Genomic DNA, 22,500 nt, shown 5'->3' with positions numbered 1-22,500 from the left:
TTAATTTTAAATTTAATTTTAAATTTAATTTTAAATTTAATTTTAAATTTAATTTTAAATTTAATTTTAAATTTAATTTTAAATTTAATTTTAAATTTAATTTTAATTTTAAATTTTTATTTTTTGGTTAAATTTAAGTTTTAGTAAAGTTTTCTTAAACATGAGTATAATTGTGACAAAGCGAAAGGCTCCAACGCATTGCTAGAGGTTAGGAATGGCACATATGAACAAAAAGCTGGATAATAAAAAGGAACTAAAGAGGAATGAGATGCTTCCAACCAGGTCTGTCTTCACCTTGTAGGCCTACCAGGGCCACACCCCCAACTAGTCATTTCTCATTGGACATCTCTCAACCATGCCCCCTCCATAGCATAAATGCAGCACAGCAACAGCTCTCAGGTCATTCTGACCAGTGCTTGGGGAGCGTACAAATGGTCCTTTTTAGGACTCGCACATAGCAAAAGAACCGAAGATTTCTTCAAGAAGGACAACCGAGATCAACATAGAACCCCGAAGGACACAACAGCAGCTCTTCCCAGAGCCCATTGTGACCCTACACAAAACAGCTCTTTTCAGAGCTCACGAGGATCTGCACCTTACACCAAACAGCTCATTTCAGAGCTCACCGAGATCTGTATAAGCTCTGGTAAGAGCAACCAGAGACACATTGAAGAATAAAACAAACAAGTTCTTATTAGAGCTACCACCAACAGCCGAACAGGCATTTAAAACACAAAACGGCCCTTCTCAGAGCTCACAGAAATCTGTTTTGGCTCCAGTAAGACCAGCCGGAGGCACAGACACAGCTTCGGTGAACCAAACAAAACAGTTCTTTTTAGAACTAACGCATCTGCCCGAAAGGGCATTTAAAACACAAAACGGCTCTTCTCAGAGCTCATAGAGATCTGTAACAGCTTTATGTAGAGCTCCAGCTGCCCACAGGGCTAAAACAGCTCTTTTTAGAGCTAGCTCCACCACCGACTACATGTGGAAATCTGTTCACAGTTTAAGATCAAGAGTAAAAGGCATTGTAAAATTTGGTTATTCCTTCCCACCGGGCAGGCATCACTCAGGATCGAAAACCCAAGAGGTCCACACCTATTTTTGTAGTTTTATTGCACTTTTTCTGGACCTCACAGAGGCCCAGGGTTTAAATTGGTGATTCCTCAAAAAGGGACGGTGAACAACTCCAAGTTTAAGGATTTCTCAACAACACCAGAATGGACTCAAGATTCCAACCTCCCCTCCTTCAGACCCAATCCGAACGGTGACTCCTATACAAATTTAGAGGAGCACCTTAAGAACTACATTTGCACTAAATGGGACATTTTCTATCTGAGTCTATGCAAAACCAAAAATGTAATCCCCAAAGGTCTTAAAATTATACAAGAAACCACTGATAAGCAAAACAAAAGACTACAAGACCTTTGGCAATCCATATTGACAAACACCAGGGTCCAACTAATTCATGCCCTCCTGGAGCACAACCACACTCAGCAAACAAAAAACATCTGAGCAATAACAAAGTGTGAAGAGAATTGTCCAACAAACGCGGACACTGACAGGGCATTCAACTCCATTAAAGAAAAACTTGCCAACTTCGAAAACAAAATCAAATGCAGAAAATTGAAAAAACTGGCCAGGGACATAAACGACCTGCAACAGAAACCACACAGGAACCACAGACAACATCAGGATTTTCCAGAGGGCAGGGACCCAGGGACACAGACAGCAAACGACACCGGGATTTTCCAGAGGGCAGAGCACCCAGGGACAGACAAGGTACTAACAAGATACCCTCTAAACAACGACCACAGAATCGCAACGGAGACCAAAGCAACAGGATCCAACAAATCGAGACCCACCCCCAATACCAACAACAAAGCGGACTACAGCAGCGACAAACCCACAGGAGAACAAAGACAAAAAGAATGGAAAACTACCAAACTACACACAGAGCCATCCCAGAACAAGGGAACACAAACAATGGGGTCGCAAGCAGAGGGGAAACAGAACCCTCAGATGACATCACCCACCAACACAGCAGCCACACTGACGAATCCCCATACCATCCCACAGGGTTTGCACAGCAAGGACCATTACCAACCACCCAGGTTAACCTCCCCAACCCCCTTCCAAGAGAAGAGGGACAGATCATGGAGAGGGATCAGGGACCTATCCAACCTCTGGACAACCTTCCACAAAAGAGACTGGTAAAATCAAACCAACAGTGGTCTGGAACCACTCCCAAAAACTGCTTACCAACAACAAACTGAGGGTCCTACAGAAAGGTCTCACCTTCATCCCCACCAAGCAGGCCAACTTCGCCCAGACCATCCTAGACCTCAGGCTATGGACAAGGAAACTACAGCTCAAACTTTTCTTCTTTCAGAATGGAAAAAACAACAGACTATAGATACCCATGCCCTAAGGGAGGTCAACTGGAAAAGACCAAGCAACTTTTGCCCACCACAGAACCAAGGCATCAGCGCTTTCCAGAACAAATGCGAAAAGGACCTAAAGAAACTCCTTAAAAAAAAACCCCCAAAAAGCGGATATATAATGTCTCCAAAGTGAAAATGGAAGTGCTAAAGCTACTAAGCCAGGACAGTAGCAGGAGAGTAATGAAAGCGGACAACAGAGGAGGCATCCTAGTCACAGACACCTGTACCTACAACCATAAGATCATGACAATGCTGAACAGCCCCACATTTTATGAAAAGAGAGGCACTGACCACATCACAACAGCCTACCTTGAGGTCAAGAACACACTGAAGAACACACTGAAGGAACTTTGGGCAGAGGGGCTCCTCAGCGACAACCTACTTGATTTCCTAACCGTCACACGCACACAATTACCTCATTTCTTCAGGATATCAAAACCCCACAAAAACCTTGACGACCCGCCATACAAGCCAGTGATTGCCAGTGGAGGCGCAATTGCAGAACCTCTAGCAATATACATGGATTTCACACTCAAACCACTGGCAGAAAAGAATCCCTCATATATTCAGGACTCTGTGGACCTTCTCAACAAAATCAAGGACATTCACCTCACAGAAGCCATTTTGTCACCATCAGTGTGGAGGCCCTTTACACAGTGCTTCCACACGATTAGTGCATCAGGGCGATGGCAGAGGCCTACAACAAAGACAATGCAATAGTTATTGGAGAAACAGACAAATTTGGAAAAATCCTCTCGCTTATTCTCAACAGCTACTTCCGCTTCAACGGTCAAACCTATCGACAAACCACAGGAATTGCAATGGGAGCAGCCATGGCCCCAAGCCTAACTAACACGGCTTTAAGAAAATGGGAAGAAGACCACGTATACAACTCTGAGTTCTACAAGGACATGGGGTGCTACTTCCGTTTCATTGACTACATCTTTTAGTTTGGAATGGGACCCCCCAGAAACTACAGGACTTCCTAGACCACATCAACAGCAGCACCAGCTTCCTCAGGTTCACCACCAAAACCAGCCCAATACAAGTCGAATTCCTGGACCCGCTCCTTTCCAAGAACACCAGTAGCAATGACTTCAACCACAACTTGTACAGGAAACCTACAGGAGTAAACTTTTTACTCCACAGCAGCATGCACCCATATAAGCTCAAAAGAAACGTGATAAAATCGCAGGGACTCAGAATCTCCAGAATCACCTAAGACCTTAACGACTTTCTCCACAACATTAAAGACCTGGAAAATGATTTCCTGGCCAGAGGTTACATGGACAGGACTCTGCACCAGATTCTGGACCCCATCACGAACAGAAAGGAAAAAACATTCATACTTCAAAAGAGCCTAGGGACTAAAAACAGGTATGAAAACAAATATAGGCTCAACTTTATTTTACATTTCTCCACGGGCTACAAGGACATACAAAAGATCATCCATGAAAACTGGACCATCATCACTTCAAACAGATTTTTTGGACACATCTTCCCTGAAGCACCAGGGTTCACGATAGAGAACCCAACCTAAAAGACCACTTCGAGAGACCCCACCAAGACAACTCGACAGATACGGCACCTATCCGTGTAGTGACTTATCCCCCTGCTTCTACTGTAAATACATGACAGGCACAGACCGCTTCTACTGTCTCAACAACAAAAAAACAATAACCACAAGAGCATTCGGAGGCTGCAACACAGAAGGTGTTGTCTACAGAGCAAACTGCTGCAAATGTCAAGCCTTCTACATGGGCAAAGACCATCAATGCCCTCAAAACCAGGATTGCCAAACACCTATACGACATCAGGCACAAGATACCGACAAATCAACTAGCAACACGCAACAAAAAAACAGGACACGAAAGATTTAAGTTCCTGATACTCGAACAGCTGGAGAAGATCCCTTTCAACGGGGATTAAGTTCTTTTTTTCTCTAATCTTGAATTGATCTGGCAGATACAATTTGAAGCAAGGCACCCTCCAGGTCTCAACTACATGGAGACCATCACCCCAGTCCTGAACCTTGGAGCACTTAACAATGCTAACTACAACTAATCGGCTCCTAGTAAGATATGCTATCTATTTCGCTCACTGTTTTCTCACAGGCATAAGGCATAATGTATTCATTTTTTGAACAATAAGTGTTTATAAGCAGAACTAAAATTGCAGTAAGTTAATGTATCAGCCCTCACAAAAGTTACAATTGTTAGCTCAACTTTTAATTATTTTTAATTTTAAAAGGTAAAATTTCAATGTCAAGCTACATTTAACTTTTTACTACCTAATGTATGCGCTCCCTGATGAAGCGGCAGACAGGCTACCTTGCTATCTGCCCCAAAAGCGCTGGACATCTCAGAATCTTTCTCAGAACCAAGCTTGCTTCCAGTGTTTTACAGATGGTAATGGCAAGTCCTCAATTCAGAAGTAGTCGGTAACCCCAGAATATTGCCCAAGATCTCTGTTTTACAGTTTAATTTTAAATTTAATTTTTATTTTTTGGTTAAATTTGTTTTAGTACAGTTTTCTCAAACATGGGTATAATCATGACAAAGCAAAAAGCTCCAACGCATTGCTAGAGGTTAGGAATGGCACATATGAATAAGAAGCTGGATAATAACGAAAAGGAACTAAAGAGGAATGAGATGCCTCCAACCAGGTCAGTCTTCACCTTGTAGACCTACCAGGGCCACACCCCCAACTAACCACTTCTCATTGGACATATCTCAACCACACCCCCTCCACAGTAGCATAAAAGCAGCACAGCAACAGCTCTCTGGTCATTCTGACCAGTGTTTGGGGAACGTACAAGTAGTCCTTTTTAGGACTCGCACATAGCAAAAGAACCGAAGATATGTTCAAGAAGGACAACAGAGATAGACACCACTGCGGAACATCGAAGGACACAACAGCAGATCTTCCCAGAGCCCATTGTGACAATACACAAAACAGCTCTTCTCAGAGCTCACAAGGATCTGTACCTTACACCAAATAACTCTTCTCAGAGCTCACAGTACACCAAACAGCTCTTTTCAGAGTTCACAGAAATCAGTATAAGCTCTGGTAAGAGCAACTGGAGACGCATTGAAGAATAAAACAAAAAAGTTCTTACTAGAGCTACCACCAACACCCGAACGGGCATTCAAAACACAAAACAGCCCTTCTCAGAGCTCACAGAAATCTGTATCAGCCCCGGTAAGACCAGCCAGAGGCACAGACACAGCTTTGGTGAACCAAACAAAACAGTTTAGTTAGAACTACCGCATCTGCCCGAAAGGGCATTCAAAAGACAAACCAGCTCTTCTCGGAGCTCATAGAGATCTGTAACAGGTCTATAGAGCTCCAGCTGCCCACAGGGCTAAACGGCTCTTTTTAGAGCTAGCTCCACCACCGACTACATGTGGAAATCTGTTCACCGTTTAGGATCAAGAGTGAAAGGCATTGTAAAATTACCCTGCCTTGGAGGAGATTCTGCATGTTGTGTGTTAAATTCTGTAAAGTAGGTCCCCTCATGGAAGTAAGTCCATCTAGCTGGCTACTCCTTGTTTACCACCTTCCTTCTATCCAGCTTTCTTTTGACTTGCTTACTCATGTTCCTGCAATAAAGTAGGTAGTATCCAGTTTGAGAGTGACTTTTCCATTAAAACTGAGAGGAGAATGGAAGTCTGCTGGCCTTTGGAAGCACTGAGACTGAGCTGTATAAAGACATCCTGTATCAGGTAAAGCTCTGACTGTTTCTCTCAAATGAACACCAAAATGTTTTACATAAAATTTCATCTTGGATTCAGAAAAGCAGTTTATTCCTCAATAAGATTTGGACTGGATCTACTTGGCTTTAAAAATATATTCTGAAAAATCCAGTTGGGAAACTGTAGAGATGTAGAAGAACAAAGCAAATAGTCTCCCATACGGGATCGGGTTGCTAGCCTGAGATCCAACCCTTCTCAGACGGTGCGACACACACTGACCAAACACACACACTTGGGGCCAATTTAGTGTCCAGTCCACCTACTGCATGTCTTTGGAATGTGGGAGGAAAACTGAGTACCCAGAGGAAACCCACATGAACGCAGGGAGGACATGCAGACTCCACACAGAAGGCACTCCAGCCGAGAATCGAACAAGAGAACCTCTTGCTGTGAGGTGACAGTCCTAACTGCTACACCACTGCGCCATCCCTCACAAAGAATAGTAACAAACGGTTATTGATTTAAGACATTAGTCAGAAATTCTGAATTCATACAACAGAGTTTTATGTTAGGCTCTTGGGTTGTGTTAAACAGGTTTTATTGAATTCATACAACAGAGTTTTATGTTAGGCTCTTGGGTTGTGTTAAACAGGTTTTATTGAATTTATCATATCAGTGTGTTTGCAAGAAATTGAATGCAGTGTACTGGGTCAGCTGTGAGCAACACAGTAGGCTTTCCATACTTCCCAACAAAAGGACATGCATGTAAATGGAAAATAGCATGGGTTTCCTTTTGTTTTTCTATTTTATTTTATTAAGTTTTACTGAATTATTAATGTTTGGGGATCTGACTAAAAATGTATGCATATTACTAAGATGCAAATTTGACTTCTTTGCTAGGCTTTTTAGTCAGAGCAGATTATTTTGTGTGGTATTGACAGCCAAAACCTTGTGCATTTTGGCATAGACTTTAATTATATACCCATGCTTTTACACCACAAATGTCAGTACAATTACTAGTTATCTTGTAAGCTTGCTTTGGGATGATCTGGCAGCCTGCTGTTGAGCTTTTGGTTCAGCTGCACAGACCACCTTTGTTTTCCTACCTTGCAGTTGGCTTTCTCTTGGTAATGTCATTTATTTTGCCTTATTTTGCTTGTTGATTCCTTGTAGGGAATTGTGATATCAAAGAATGCTTTCTGGGCCCCACTACTGTGGAGAATCAGAATATAGCCTAAGGAATGGAGCTGCTATGCCCTTGTTTGCTTCAGGGCAAGTGCAGTGGCCCTCACCAGTCATACCCAAATGTTGCTTCCATATCCCTCTATGCCAGCTATCTTGTATTATGTTGTTGCCCACTGGGGAAGAAGCAAAGTGTTGAGGAGCATGGTGGCTTTTGGGTGCAGTTCCCTATGGGGAGGCATTTGGCTTGCAGAAGGGGAGGGGTCAGTCTGGAGCTATGCATATGGTAGGAAGCAGGTTGGACTCCACAGTTTAATTCTTTTCTTGTGTTGTGTTGTGTTCAGGTTGGGAGAACTGGTTTTCAGGCAGGGTTAATGCTTGAGTTTTGGGTTCCTATCACTTTGTCAAAAGCTTAATTTTTCGAACGCCTATAAATCCAACCCTACTCCTCGAACACCCTTTCATTGAACATTTACATCATTGAAACTTTTTCTTAGGGAAAGAACTTAGTTGGCCATAATTACAAATTTGCCCTTTTTCCCCAGTGTAGTGTGATCTCAGAGTTGGTATATATAACTGGGAGGTGTACGGGGTGAAGCCCCCCACCTTAGAAAGTTTAATATGTTAAGATTGCTTTGGGGTATTCGGTTAGGGTTCAATGAATAGGCTTTGCAGAATTTACCTTTCAACGAAGTGATACAGACCCTTGAGATTCAGTTACTTTATTTGACATTAGGGATTCTGAATAAATATTTTAAGGGGATGTGTACTATATAACATGTGTTGAGTCTTAGAGGAATTTACTTTTGAACTGGGTGTTATCTTTTCAACAGAAATTTAGCTGTGTTTTGTACAGAAGTGTGAATGGAATAGTGCTAAAAGCATGAATAAGGTGGTTCCAGTGAGTTGTCTACCTAGTGCTGTTCGGTTGCAATGTCAGATACTGCTTTCTTTCATCAAGGATGCAAAAAAAAAAAAAAAAATGAAAGGTTACCTGTTGCATATAGAAAAGTGGATGAACCCCTGTACAGGAAAATGTTTCTGACCTCCTCCCCCTTTCTCTAGCAACTTCAGTGAACTAGAAGAAAATAGTACAAACATACAGATAGTCAACAGCTTGTTCCATCCTGTCATTTCTATTAGTCTGAGAAGTCCCCCCCCCTGAGGAATTATTGTTTTATAGAAGGTAAATGAGTGTTGATTACTGTAAACAAAGAATGTTGGGGAGGGGGGGAATACAGTAGGCTTTGAGGAGTAAGAGTAACACAGATCAGGCATTTCAGGATTAAAGCAGGAAAGAGGCATATTGCTTCTATCCTGGAATAGAACTGCACTGCTGTGACTGCCTGTTCTGTCTCCCCCACTTTCCTCTGAACCCTTTGAGTAGGAGAATCGCCCAGTTCAGAAAGAATGTGTTTTTTTCTGATTCAATCCCAGACTGGTAGCAAATATTGTTTTTGGCTACAGCATAGATTTTGACTACTTTTGTATGCCATGTTTAGCAGAGAATTAGCTGCATCATGCAAAATCTGCTGAACAACTGCTAGACTGCAAGGCAGAAGGCATTCCACTTCCAGACAGGGATAAATGTTTCTACTGTCGTTCCAGTGTTGGTTACCTGGCTAGTCACAGTTACAGTGGTGGTGGTGGGGTCCATGGGAGCTGATTGGAGAAAAATTTGGGAGATGGAAAAACAATGAGCCAATCCCAAAGCTTAAAGGTTAGTCAATTTTTTGAACATTCCTGAAAAATCCATGAGGGTTAACCAGCTGAGCAGCCTGTGGAACCTCATTCTTGGTTAAAAGGTTTTATTTTTAACTTCTAACAAACAAAACATGACAACACAGTGAGATACAACTGTAGAACTATATTTATAGGTGTGTACTAGGCTAATTGCCCTGGAGCCTTTACAAGCCTAGCCCATAGAAGTGCCCTGGCATTGTGCTGCCCGACGTTGGTTCCCAGTGCCTCTCTCAAGTAGTCACACTGGAGTGATTCCTGGGGTGAACTTTCCATTTCCCATCCACTCCTCAAGATTCTTCTTGAAGAGGACCAGTGAGGTGCTCTGCTTGACATGTATGGGAAGTCTCTTCTAGAGCATGGGCAGTCCCTGGGTTATGAACCTGTCCCTCCAACATGTTCTGTATTTGTGGTAATGAGTTTGAGGTCTCTGAAGCATGTGGTGTGGTTGGATTGGGATTTCTTTAGATGTAGCATTTCTAACCGAGCTGGCTCAGACATAGCTTTGTAAGTCAAGCCGAGATCACCTCTTAGTAGACGATAGGAGACCGAGAATAGCTGGACTTTGAGTCTGACCATGTAGGAAATGTGTTTAAGGCCTAGGATCCTCTTCATGAGGTACTTTTGTGGCCTTTCCAGCTGTTGTATGTGAGTAGTGAGGTATATGCCAAATGGGATATTATACTCTTGACTGGCCTAATGAAAGAGGAGTAGAGAGGATGACCTCTTTCTTCCTGGATGCAAAACCCTTGGTAATGAGATGTACCACATAGAAGGACTTTCTGACCACAGTGGCAATGGGGTGGTTGAAAGAGAGGTTGCCGTCAACCTGTGTCACCAGATCTCCAACACCTTCAGTGGGCTCCCATTGATGTGGTAATTAGTGGGAACTGAGTTTTTCCCAAAGGGGATGACACATTTTTTGGCATTAAGATTAAGGCTGTGGTTTTGACACCAGGTATTAGTCTCCGTGAGGCCTTTCTGTAAGATGTATACATCACTTGGGGAGTTAATAATGGTTCCTAGCTTGAAGCAGTCTGTGAACTTGGTCAGCCAGAGTCCCTCTGTGGTGGCCTGGACTTCTGAGAAGTAGATGCCAAACAGGAGAGGACCCCGGACCGATCCCTGTGGGGACTCCACTCATGACTGGGTGACAGTCTGACTTGGAGTCTGCTACTTTCACACTGTGGGTTCTATCTGTGGCCAGTTTGCAGCCCACCTAGTGATATAGGGGTCGATGCCTAGTTTGGTGAGTTTTTATCATAGGTAGGTACTAGGATATCGGCCCTGCGGCCTATATAAGCCTAGCCAAAAAGGTTCCCTGGCTTTTGCCACCCAAGAAAATTATTTTCCTGTGCCCCTGTTGAGCAGTGCTGCAGAAGTGATCCCCATGGTGAATTTTCTATTTCCCACCAAGTCGTCAAAATATTTCTTAGAGGGCCAGTGAGGAGCTTTGCTTGACATGAATGGATAGTTTGTTCTAGAGTATGGGATGTTTCTGGGACAGGAATCTATCCCTCCAGCATGCTCTGTTTATTGTGGTGACAAGGTTTAGGTCCCTGGAGTGTGGTTCAGAGAGATTGGGATTTCTTTGTGTAGCATGTCCAACAGCTCTGGGTTTGGCATAGCTTTGTATGTTAGGCAGAGATTGCCTCTGAGTAGTCGATGTGCGATGGAGTAGAGCTTGAGTTTTTTGAGATGGTCTGTGTATGGCATCTATTTGAGGCTGGTAATCCTCTTAATGAGGTATTTCTGTAGCTTTTCCAATTGTAGGTGTCTTTGTGAGATGCACGCCAAACTGGGCATTATACTCTATAATGGGTCTGATGAGGGGATAAGTAGAGAGGAACAATGACCTCCTCCTTTTTTTAGAGAAGAACCCTTTTGTGATGGTGTGCCACGTAAAAGGATTTCCTGACTACTGTGGCGATGTGGTTATCAAAGGAGAGACTACTGTTCACCTGTGTCCTGAGGTCTCGACACACTTTCAGTGTTTAGTGAGCTACCGCCTATGTGGTAGTTCATGGGTACGGAGTTTTTCCCAAAGGGATGACAATGCATTTCTTGGCAGTGAGCTTGAGGCCATGACTTTGACTCAAGCATCTCTCTGTGAGGCCCTTTTGTGCAAGGTCTACATCATTAGGTGATTCTGTTATGGCTCCCAGTTTACAGTCATCTGCGAACTTTTAGCCAAAGACCTTCTGTGTTGGCTTGCACTTCACAGAAGAATGCCGAACAAGAGGGGACCCAGGACTGAACCCTGTGGTACTCCACTCGTCACGGGTCTGAAGTTGGACTTGAAGTCTGCTACTTTTACTGTGTGGGCTCTGTCTCTGAGCCAGTTGGCCACCCATCTTGTGACATAAGGATTTATGCCTAGTTTAGTGAGTTTATCTATAGTCCCAGAGTGGGGGGATGGTATCGAAAGCCTTGGTGAGGTCAAGATAGGCTGTGTGCACTACCTTGCCCTTGTCTATGGCTCTAGTGACTGCTTCAAAGAAGTCAGTCAGATTTAGTAGACATGATCTACCTTTTACAAACCCAAACTGAGTGGGGTCCAGGGTTTGGAGGTTACGTATGTCTTTGTTTATAAGCTCCATGATGATGCATTCCATGGCCTTGCAGACTAGGCTTGTCAGGCTAATTGGGTGGTAGTTTCTGGGTCCGTGGTGGTGCATCCCCTTTGCGGAGTGGGATAATGGTCACTGTGCGCCATTCAGTAGGCACATAGCCTGAGGTAAGTCTATGATTGAACACAGTACTTAGGTGGGGTGCCAGTTCGTTCTGTAGTTGGTGCAGTATGCAGCATGCAGCCTGGGATGTTGACTGGTCCCTTGGATGCTGCATTCTTGGCCTTGGAGAGTGTGGTCTTTACTTGTTCATCCGTGATTACAGGGACTTTAAATTCTTCCAGTGTTAAGATGGGCCCTTTGGAGGGTGGGTTGGGTAAAGTTAGCTTTGAACCTATCTGCCAGGATGGTGGCACTATCTGTTGGTTCTGTATATTTAGTACTATTGTGCTGTAGCTCCGAGCAGATCTGAGTGTTGCCATTGAGATTCTTGACATTGCTGTAGAATGCTTTGTGGATGTCTTTGGAATCTGTGGCGATTTTTTTATTTTCATAACTGGCTTTGTAGGATTTTATGAGGGATCTCAGCTTCTTGCTGAGGCTGACCAGGGTGTTCCTCCAGTCTTGGGATTTTACTCGCTTTTGCAACGGTTTCTTCCTTCTGTTGTAGGGTTTGTTTGACAGGGGACTACCAGATTGGCTTTCTTTTTTTGGAGGATAGTGTCTTTGTTCTGTTGGGGATGGCATGATCCATGCACTCGTATATGTGCTTATACAGTGCATTTGTGTAAGGTTCAGCAGCCATACCTCTCTTTTCCGTGTGCAAGGGTGGTGCGAGGTTTGCCACTTCTGTCTTAAGAAGCATGAAGTTGGCTTTGGAGTAGTTTTTGACTGTGCTTTCCTTAATGGGGGGGTGGAATATGGATGTCTAGGGTGATTAGCTTGTGGTCGGATCTGACCAGTAAGGAGCTGACCTCTGGATTGGAACACCGGTTACCCATATTAATAATGACCAGGTCCAGGATATTGCTGCCCCTGGTGGGATTGTGGACAAGCTGATCCAAGGCGTTGTAATTTATGAATTGCAGAAAACATTGGGCGAATGAGTTGGTGCATGAATAGTTTTCCCAGTTGATGGTGGGGCAGTTGAAATCACCCATAATTAAGGTATTGGATTCTACCTTAATATTTTCCAGTATCTTAAGAAATGAAGAGTGGGAATCCTGGGGCATGGTGGTGGATCTGTAAAAAGCTACAACCTGGATTGCAGTCTTTTCCATTGTTAGTTGCACTTTGGATAATTTCGGATACCTTATGTTGAGCATCTAGCCTGGAAGTGTGGATATCCTTAATGAATATGGACATGCCTCCGCCTTTAGTGTTTCGGTCCAGGTTAGTTGGCTGAAAGGTGTATGAATTCTAGCCTGGTAATGCACAGGTGCTCTCTGGAGCCTTGAACCACGTCTCTGTCACTGCACAGATGTTGAGTGCCTCGAGTGAGTGCATTTTGAGGTTTAGACTTCTAGCCTTGAGTAACATTACCCTCATGCTTGCTTGTACCTGTTACAGTGGCGAATTTAGCATTTGAACCTTGCCTAAAAAAGGCAGTATAGGGGTGACAAGAGCCTTAGCCAGTATCCGGAATCCCAGGGGTGACTGGTACAGGCCATCTCTGGCAAAGCATAGTAGTCTGTCGACCATGTCGCCCTAGGCAGACAGATACTGGATCCCCTTAGAATGACACCAGAAGCTTAGGCAATTGTTGAAGTCAAATCATTTTGTCCTTGTTCTGTGGTATCATGCTGGGCGATGGCAAGATGCTACTCAGGGCTAGGGTCTCATACCTGTCTGGGCTACAAGATTCGAGAGCTCCTCCATGTCTCTCTTCATGTAGTCCAGGGAGGTACGTCTCGGGTCATTTACACCAACATGGGCAATAACAGCATCGTATTTGTACTTGTTATGAAGTAACCAGAGTGTGTGTTATGTGGCAGATCCTGGCACCCGACAGGCAGCTGACAGTAACTTTCTCTTTGTTTAGCCTGGCGAGTGGGATGTCAGTGTGTCTGACTATAGAGTCACCTATGACTAGTGCGCTGGGTACATTGTTTTGCCTTATGGGCTGAGGTTGAGTGGCACACTGATTTTGTGGGGTATGTGTCATTTGGGTAGTGTTGGAGGGTAGTGGTTTTCTGCGTTTCAGCTTGGGAGGTCTCTGTTGCTTGGGCAGATTTTTATTGAGAGCCTCTGAATGTGGGTGTGTACTTTGTGTTTTCTATGTGTGGGTTTTGGTAGTGTGGGTTTTGAAGGACACAGTGTTGAGTGTGGTGCGGTGCAGGTGTTAACCTTCTCCTCTTGACTGTCTAGTCGAGTCTTGGCTAGAGAGAGCTTGGCTTCCAGTTTGGTTATATAAGTACATCTCTCACAGGTTGTAGTGTTGGATGGTAGAAGGAAAGGGTTGTCAGTGTACGTAACGTAATTGCTACATTGCCCCATGATGCCCAGATTCATCAGGTAGACAGGAGAAAATACCAGGATCTAACCAATGGACATGCCTGGATAGGTGCTTAATAATTTAAGTACTAAGAACTGTTTTCCTCTTGACAAGTGAGGAAAGTAGAGTGCTGTAGTGATTTGTAGTTTATTTAGTGCTTAGAAGTTCTGAGCACAAGGAAACAGTTTTGAGTGCTAAAACTAAAAAAAAAAAACTGGCTAGTTTTAGCACCATTCCCAAGAAGATAAGCAGACCACGGCCTATTTGATGATCCACAGTCTTGTACCAGATGATGCAAGGGTCTGCAGGCTTCTAGCCTTTTTCTGTTAGATGCCTCAAATAGCAACCAGACCAATTAGGTATGTTCAACACAGACACTCCCTCTCCAACCAGAAAGAGTCTGCAATCAATGCACTCTGCTTCTGCTCTCACCAGGATCACAATATAAGCACGGATTCTAAGCTGGTGGTATTGGATTGCCTGTGTCATCTGTGTACATTTGACTACCATCTCAAATTTTCATATTGGTTTTCAAGATTCTTCACTTAAGTCACACAGACTCTGTAAGACTTTTTTGAAAGTGGTTATCCACGTAAAACCTCCCTTTAGAGAACCTGTACAACCTTGGGACTTGGCTTTGGTTCTGCAAGCTTTAACAGCTCCACCCTTTGAACCTGCGTCTTGGAAAACTTTGTTTCTGATTGCAATCACATCAGCCAGACAATTGTCAGAACCTTCAGGCCTTGTGCATCAAACCTCCCTATCTTATCTTCCATAAGGACAGGGTATCACTGAGAACCAACTCTACTCTATTACCAAATTTGATGTCAGAGATTAACATCAGATAAAGAAGTTACGTCTTACCATAACGTTCCATCTGTCTTGTTGTTCTTCGTTCATTCATTACTTCCCACCCTCTGTCCCTCATCCGCCGGTTCTTGGTTGATCTTGTGTACTCCTGTTTGGTAGGTCTGTTATGACCAGAGGTAGCCTCCTCTTTATCTATCAACTTGCAAACTTGATCCGAGGTAACAGGGAGCAGAGCATTCTGGGTAGGACCTTGGCTTGAGAGTTTTTGGCTGACATGAGCTTGATATTGGCCGGTTCAGTTCTGAGGACGGGACCGATAACCCATCAGGAATGACTGAACGAAGATCAACAATGCAGGGAGCGTTATGGTAAGATGTAACTTTTTTCCCTCGCAGCAAACTGTAGCAGAATCTGGGTGAGCCATTCCAGTAAATAGTTCCTGCTTGGGGAATGGTATCAAAGCCCTTGGCCAGATAAAGGTAGGCTGTATGAATTGCTTGTCCCTCATCCACAGCTCTGGTGACTGACTCCAAGAAGTCAACCAGGTTGAGCAGGCATGATGTACCTTTCACAAAACCAAATTCTGTGGGATCTAGAGCTTGGAGATTTCCTAGATCCTTGTTAATTAGGTCCATTGTGATGCTCTCTATAGCCTTGCATATCAGAGAGAACACTTTTTTGTCTGAGCTTCATTGGGTCCATCTAAGAGTGGTTGTGTTTACACTTTGGTCGTAGAAAACTCCTGCTTTTACGAGGCTGTCACCAGACTGTAGTCTGTTATCGTATGTAAATGAGAGGCTGTGTCTGCATCAGAGAAGCTCATATTCCTTGGAGTGAAGTAAGAAAGCTGTATTACAGAACTTTTTCCAGTCTATCACATGTAATATGAGAGACTGTGCCCACTTTTACAAGGCTCATTATCTCCTGACTTATAATATGAAAGGCTAATATCCTCTTGTATAACAAGAAAGGTTTACCATGCCTGCTTATAAGAGACTGATGTACATGATTAATGTTACCAGTCTCCTCTCTTCTTCCTCTTGATGAAGAGGGACCTTTTTTATATGCAGGAGAGGTAGTCATTTAAAGCTACACTAGGTGATTCCCATTTTTGAACAGTACATGCATTCAGAGAAATAGTATACAGTGGAAAACAAGTGGCAGTGCTCATTGTTTTACAGAGGTCCTGGATGTGCACAAATAGTAGAAAAGAAATAAGTGAAGTTTGAGAACTCAGAACCTTTAGTATAGGCTTTCTGTGCCCATGGAGTACAAATTCACCAAGTGGTAAACTGCAGAATATATAAAAACTTTAAACACAAGACTCTCAGATCTTCTTTGAGCATAGGCAAATTGTGCCTATGATGTAAAGAATATCGCAGTGTGGAGTGATGCCCTGGAGCAACAATTTTCATTGTACTGCAGATTATACAAACTTTGTTAAATGTAGGCCCAGTGGCTAAAGTACCTATACCTGGTTACTGTGGGGTAACTGCAGTGTGAGTGGAATTGTCTTGGTCTCTGAGCATAGTTTTATGGTACTCCAGTCTTGGGTCTTCACTGTCTGGCTTCTTCCTGAGTCTAGGAGTTACTGAAGGTTCCTCTGTTCAGATTCTTCCTCTCTGTGTTCCAGGTGGTAAAGTCAGTACTTTTCTGTTTACATTCTTTCTCTCTCAGGTTCCAGGTGGTAAACTTTGTGCAAAAGAGGGCTAGATAACTCTGTGCCTGGCAAAATAAAGGGGCTGAAAATTGGGAAGGATCATGTGGAAGGGCAGTTAACCAATCTCATGAGAAAGAGGGTGGTGCCATGTGGCCTGGGGTGGGGTTAAATGATTTAACAAGCTGATGTAATCAGTATGGGGGTAGAATGTCAGTCCAACTGGAAGTCTTTAGTTTGGCCACCTTTTCTCACTCTTGGCACCAAAAGAAAAGTCCAAGTCCAAAACCAGTCGTAGAAAACGAAAAATAAAACACATTTCAAATAACTGAAAGTTTGTGCACATCATGTGGTAAAAAAAAAATAAAATACTTTCAGATGCATGCCAGTTACTTTTTAGACTTGTACTCCTCTAGAGAACACACAGAAAAATAATGTGGCTTGTTTTCCATGTCACTAGTTCATCATATGAACCATGCTAATGTAGATGCAGTGATGTACAACTGTAATTACTTGACTGACTTTTTTTCATATTGACAGCAGCCATCTGTGTTAATTAACAGTTTGCCCAAATCCTGGGTTAGGTGTTTTTGCTGTATGATTTTATAGTTTAGTTTCCTGAGTGCAAGCATACTTTTGATGGAAATGCTTGAGTTTAGACTGGGGTGGTGGTGGGCATCCGACCTAACACCATTTTTTCCCAAGGGTTGCATTTTTTGTTTCTTTCGAGTAGACCCACAGTGAGCTTGTCCCGAGTGTGAAAGGGGAAACCTCCATGGTCTGGGAAATCATGACCCACATTTATATGTGAATCTGTTCTCTGAGACCCCTTTGAATAACCAAATGAATAACTACATGTACTACTACTACTACCCCTCCTGTTGTGCCAGTAAAGTGGTTATGAGAACTGGAGAAACAGTGGACTTTGGAGTGTGCATTTGCAAGTGTCTAGAGAAGGTTGAAGATATGTTAGGATTTTAGCCAAAGTTATTCAACCTTGTAAGGACTTTTCATGACTTTTTTCAAGCAGTTGAGTTTGTGGTGAAGGAGGCACTGTACATGTTAGTGCAGTTGTCTTGTATGTGGAATTAATAGTCTGTGAAAGTGAATGCATTTTTTAGTATATTTATTGTATTACTTGGGCAACATAGAGAAGGTCCATTTAACTGGCAGTTGTGTTCAGTATTAATGTTTAGCAGGGCTGCTTTTAAACCAAAACTATGTCTGCTTGTTAGTAAAAGGTTTGGACATAGAACACTTATAACTATTTTTAGTATACTTGTTTACTGATTCAGTTTTTCTTTCTCTCATTTTCATACAGAAACACAGTCTTTCTGAATCAAAGCAGACTTTTCACCCTGGGAATTTTGCTAAAGGCAGACAGCATTGCTGTAGAGTCACTGATTTTAGTCCAATGGATGAAGTACTTCTTGTATCTCTTAAAAAGTGAGTCTTTATTTTACAGTCAAGCATATTATCTGTAGTTTGTCATTAGTAGAAGAACCCAGGATAGAGCTCGCTTCTGCAGTATTTGTTACCCATGACGATGGATATCTGACTTCTGGTCTGATTATAGAGCTGTTGCCCACAATGGGCATACATTGTACTTGTGTATTGCTTATGAGGAGGGGATGCTTATGCCCTTACTCTTATTTTGCTGCAGAGAAATTATTAATATCAGTGCACTGTCTGTTCCATGCGATTTCTGAAGAATGAGAAGTACCCAGTTTGGGAACTTAATTGTTTTTGCTGTTGCTGATGTAAAACGGCTTTTCACAATTTCCTTGGGTCTGTGATAACTCTGAAAAAGAATTCTATCAGGTTTGCATACAGAATGCAAATCCTTCCAAAAAGACTTTCACAATATCTATTTTGGGGGGCTCCAGGTTTTCTTCCAAGTACTGTTAAGTTCTGAAATACATATGTGCATACGGGACAATCTCAAGACCTTGGTGCAGGCCAGTAACTTTTTAAAAAAAAAAAGCTTGCATTATCTTTGTTGATATTTGAAACATCACACTATAAGCAAGGAATACCTGTGTAGTTAAAAAAAAAAAAAAAAAAAAAAAAAAAATGTCATCATCTGAAGCAGTAAACTTCTAAATTAGTAGTTGTCTGTTCTCAGTAAAAAGTTGTATCCTTTTATTTTGATGCACTTTTTTTGCTTCAGTAATATTGCAGACTACATTATTATGTTGTAGTAGCTTCTGTCTACCTTGGCATTTCCTCAAAATATATAAAATAAGCTCATATGGTTATCTTATTTATGGTAATTACTTAACTCCTGAGGAAGGATGATGCACTCCATGCTTTATAATCCATAGCATCAGTCTTCTAAATGCACGCCTCAATACCCATGATCATAATAAATATAATCCCGCAAACTTCTTAAATGTCAAGTATTATGATTTTCTTTCTGGCAAACTCCTATTTTTGAACTGTACAAGTATTTAATTTAATTATAGTTTGTAAAGTGACAAACGGTGAACTGTTAACACTTTACGACATTAGTTATTTTATACAGCATTCAAGTTTGTATAGATTATAGACATTTAATGCTGGCAAGTCTTCCTTTTGTTTCCTTTTATGCCCTGCGTGTGAGGTACTATAACTATTTCTTCAATTATTTTGATTATCAGAGTCCTTGTATTATAAAGCTTGCTTGCTTTTAGCAGGTATTTCCATTCAACCTAATTTAAAACTCTTTTAGTATACAAGCAATCTTGCCAGATTTTCTTTTTTGATAGTATAAGTGCATCAAGCCCTTTTGAATCTTGTCACTCCTTAACTCAATTTATATTTATTTTTCTAAAATTAAAATAGCCATTTCCAAAATTAAACTGTTGGATTGCACTTGTGTTTAAAACCACTAACTCACTGTTGAAAAGTACCAAAAAGACTTTTGAACATTTAAAATATTTTTATGCGGTCTAATGTCAAGTGCTTGTCTCGTACAGTTTACAAAGTTCATTAGAAAGTTTTTAAATTGGCATGCATTAGCTTTTCAGTAAAAGTCAGTAAAAAGTCATGTGACATACAACCAGTGGAAAACACAGCATTGTTATCTATTAAAATTATACAAGTGTCTAAAAAAAACACTTGTAAAAATTCTAATGCATTCAGTATTTTAATGTTTGTTAGCATCTAACTTCTGGACCCTCGACTTCAAAACGGGTTTAATACTGACAGTGTCATTCCAACCTGGACATGTACCTGCATTACGCCGTAGCTGCCATGGTGTCTTCCTTATTTAGCAAAAGTCTCAAAATCACTCTTCCTGTCATTGACTATCTCATCGTCTCAGATGGTCAACATGTTAGAAAATTATGACAAATTTTGGAATTTTTGTACAAAGCACCTTTCTTTTGTTTCCTTTTTATAGCATAAACATGTTCAAAAGTCACTGACTATTAAGTTTTCTCCATTTAAAGTGATTCACAGTTCTAGGCTCTCTGGTACACTGTACCACTTGAATTAAATTTGTAGCAAGCCTTTGCATCTGTACCCCTTTAAGTGTGGCAAGTACATATTGATGCCATCATTTATGTATCTACAGTAAGAACACCACCCATGCATGTAAGTTCATTTACTTCTGTTATTCAGTAAACTGTAACACTTGCCCATTCTGCATTTTGTAGTATATCTTTTTATTTCTTAAAGCTAGAGTCTTTTTGTGCTACTTTGTAAACATTAATATTTACCAAGAATCTTCCATTTTTCTTTAATTTGTCCTATTCTTGGTGCATGTACACCATATTCTAACAGTAAAACACATTTTCTCTCTGTCTGATGCCTGCTCAAAGACCTGTCCACTTACAGTAGTTTTTCAGCTAGGCAGTACTGGGGACAAATGTCACTTCTGCAACACAATCTCTTCTGTGATGGGGTCCACACTATTTGATGTGTGCCTTTCTTATAGGCAACATTTTATGATGTCTGCCTCCTTTCAAAAAGTGTCTCCTCACACTAAAGGCACAAGTCATTAGTTTTTGATGACTCAAATTCTGAATATGGAGTTCCTGCGTGTAAAGAGGAGTTTACAAAATATTTCTTTCCTCTGTGTTCTGGACTTTTAATTCCCTTGTTAATTGTTTTGTTTGTGTTTAGGTCTACTTCAAGGAATTGTACTTGTATCCTGGAGTAGTTGCTGTAAACACCAAGATGTGTGCTAATATTAACATATTTCACAAAATCTTTCATTCAGCTTTATGTGCCTGACCACTGATAAACATGTGGTCTGTAAAGCACCCGTAGTGTTACACTAGCTTGCAGTGGTAATGGGAACTAAAAAGAAATAAAATTTTTTCCTGCTTAAGTGTTTGCACTTTTTATTTGTTAACTGTATACATTGTCTAAACAAAGAAATTATTCAGAATGATGTGCAGCAAGCCTCCCCTATCATTTTGCTTAACAGTACTGCTTTTTGTGATCAGTAAATAGCATTTCACTATCTCCAACTCTAAGACCTGTGGGATGACCAAAAAAACACTTTTTACAATCATTGTTATTGGAAAGTAATCTGTACACAGCCTCCCTTTTCATCCCCCCTTTTCATCCCTTTCTCAGAAAGCACTGTAAGTCCCCCCCCCTAATGAAGGGCCTTGAATTTTGCACAACTTGATTTAATAACACCATTGACGGAAGTTACCATCTTAACAACATGTATGTAGTATATTTCATGGCCTCTATACTCAACTCAAGTCCACACATCAAATACAAATTACTTATTGTGTGTGTGTGTGTGTGTGTGTGTGTGTGTGTGTGTGTGTGTGTGTGTGTGTATATATATATATATATATATATGTATATATATATGTGTGTATATATGTATATATGTGTATATATATATATATATGTATATATATATATATATATATATATATATATATGTATATATATATATATATATATATATATATATATATATATATATATATATATATATATATATATATATATATATATATATATATATATATATATATATATATATGTGTGTGTATATGTGTATATCCCGGGTTGAATTTCCTATCTCCAATCCAATCATCAAGGTTCCTTTTGAAGAGGGCCAATGAGGCGCTCTGCTTGACATGTATGGGCAGTCTGTTCCAGAGTATGGGGAGTCTCTGGGTCAGGAACCTATCCCTCCAGCATGTTTTGTTCATTGTGATGATGAGGTTTAGATCCCTGGAGCGTGTGGCTCTGAGGGATTGGCATTTCTTTAAGTGGAGCATGTCCAACAGCTCAGGGTTTGACATGGCCTTGTATGTTAAGCAGAGATCGCCTCTGAGTAGACGATATGCCACAGAGTATAGCTGGAGTTCTTTTAGACTGTCAGCATACGGCATCTGCTTTAGGCCTGTAATTCTTTTAGTGAGGTATTTCTGTGGCCTTTCCAGCTGTTGCAGATGTCTTGTGAGGTACATACCAAATGGGGCATTATACTCCTATAATGGGTCTAACGAGGGATGAGTACAGTGGGACAATTACCTCCTTTTTTCTGGATGAAAAGCCCTTGGTGATGAGGTGTGCCACATAGAAGGATTTCCTGACTGTTGTGGCGATGTGGTTATCGAAAGTGAGACCACTGTCCACTTCTGTCCCTAAGTCTCTCATCACACTTTCGATGTTTAGTGTCCTGCCACCTATGTGGTAGTTCATGGGTACATGTCTTTTGCCAAAGGGGATAACTATACATTTCTTGGCATTAAGCTTGAGCCCATGGCTGTGGCACCAGGCATCTGTTTTTGTAAGGCCCTTTTATAGAATATCCACATCATTTGGGGATTCAATAATGGCTCCCAGTTTGCAGTCATCTGCAAACTTTGTTAGCCAGTGTCCCTTAGTGTTGGCCTGTACTTTAGAGAAGTAGATGCCAAACAAGAGTGGTCCCAGGACTGCCTAACAT

The 22,500-nt window shown here is 41.6% G+C and overlaps 1 protein-coding gene across 1 annotated transcript in view; it reads left to right on the top strand.

The window, feature by feature from the left end:
* PDCD11 (programmed cell death 11) overlaps positions 1 to 22,500 on the top strand; it is a 1,563,481-nt gene that overhangs the window by 200,350 nt on the left and 1,340,631 nt on the right. The window contains 1 exon segment of the mRNA XM_044056566.1: positions 17,914 to 18,075. Coding sequence (XP_043912501.1) covers positions 17,914 to 18,075 — 162 coding nt within the window.

Source organism: Protopterus annectens, chromosome 14.part0 (assembly GCF_019279795.1).
Source record: "Protopterus annectens isolate FY-2018-M chromosome 14.part0, PAN1.0, whole genome shotgun sequence".
Lineage (NCBI taxonomy): Eukaryota > Metazoa > Chordata > Ceratodontiformes > Protopteridae > Protopterus > Protopterus annectens.
Note: the sequence above shows the minus strand (reverse complement) of the source record. Positions and strands in the feature narration are given on the sequence as shown.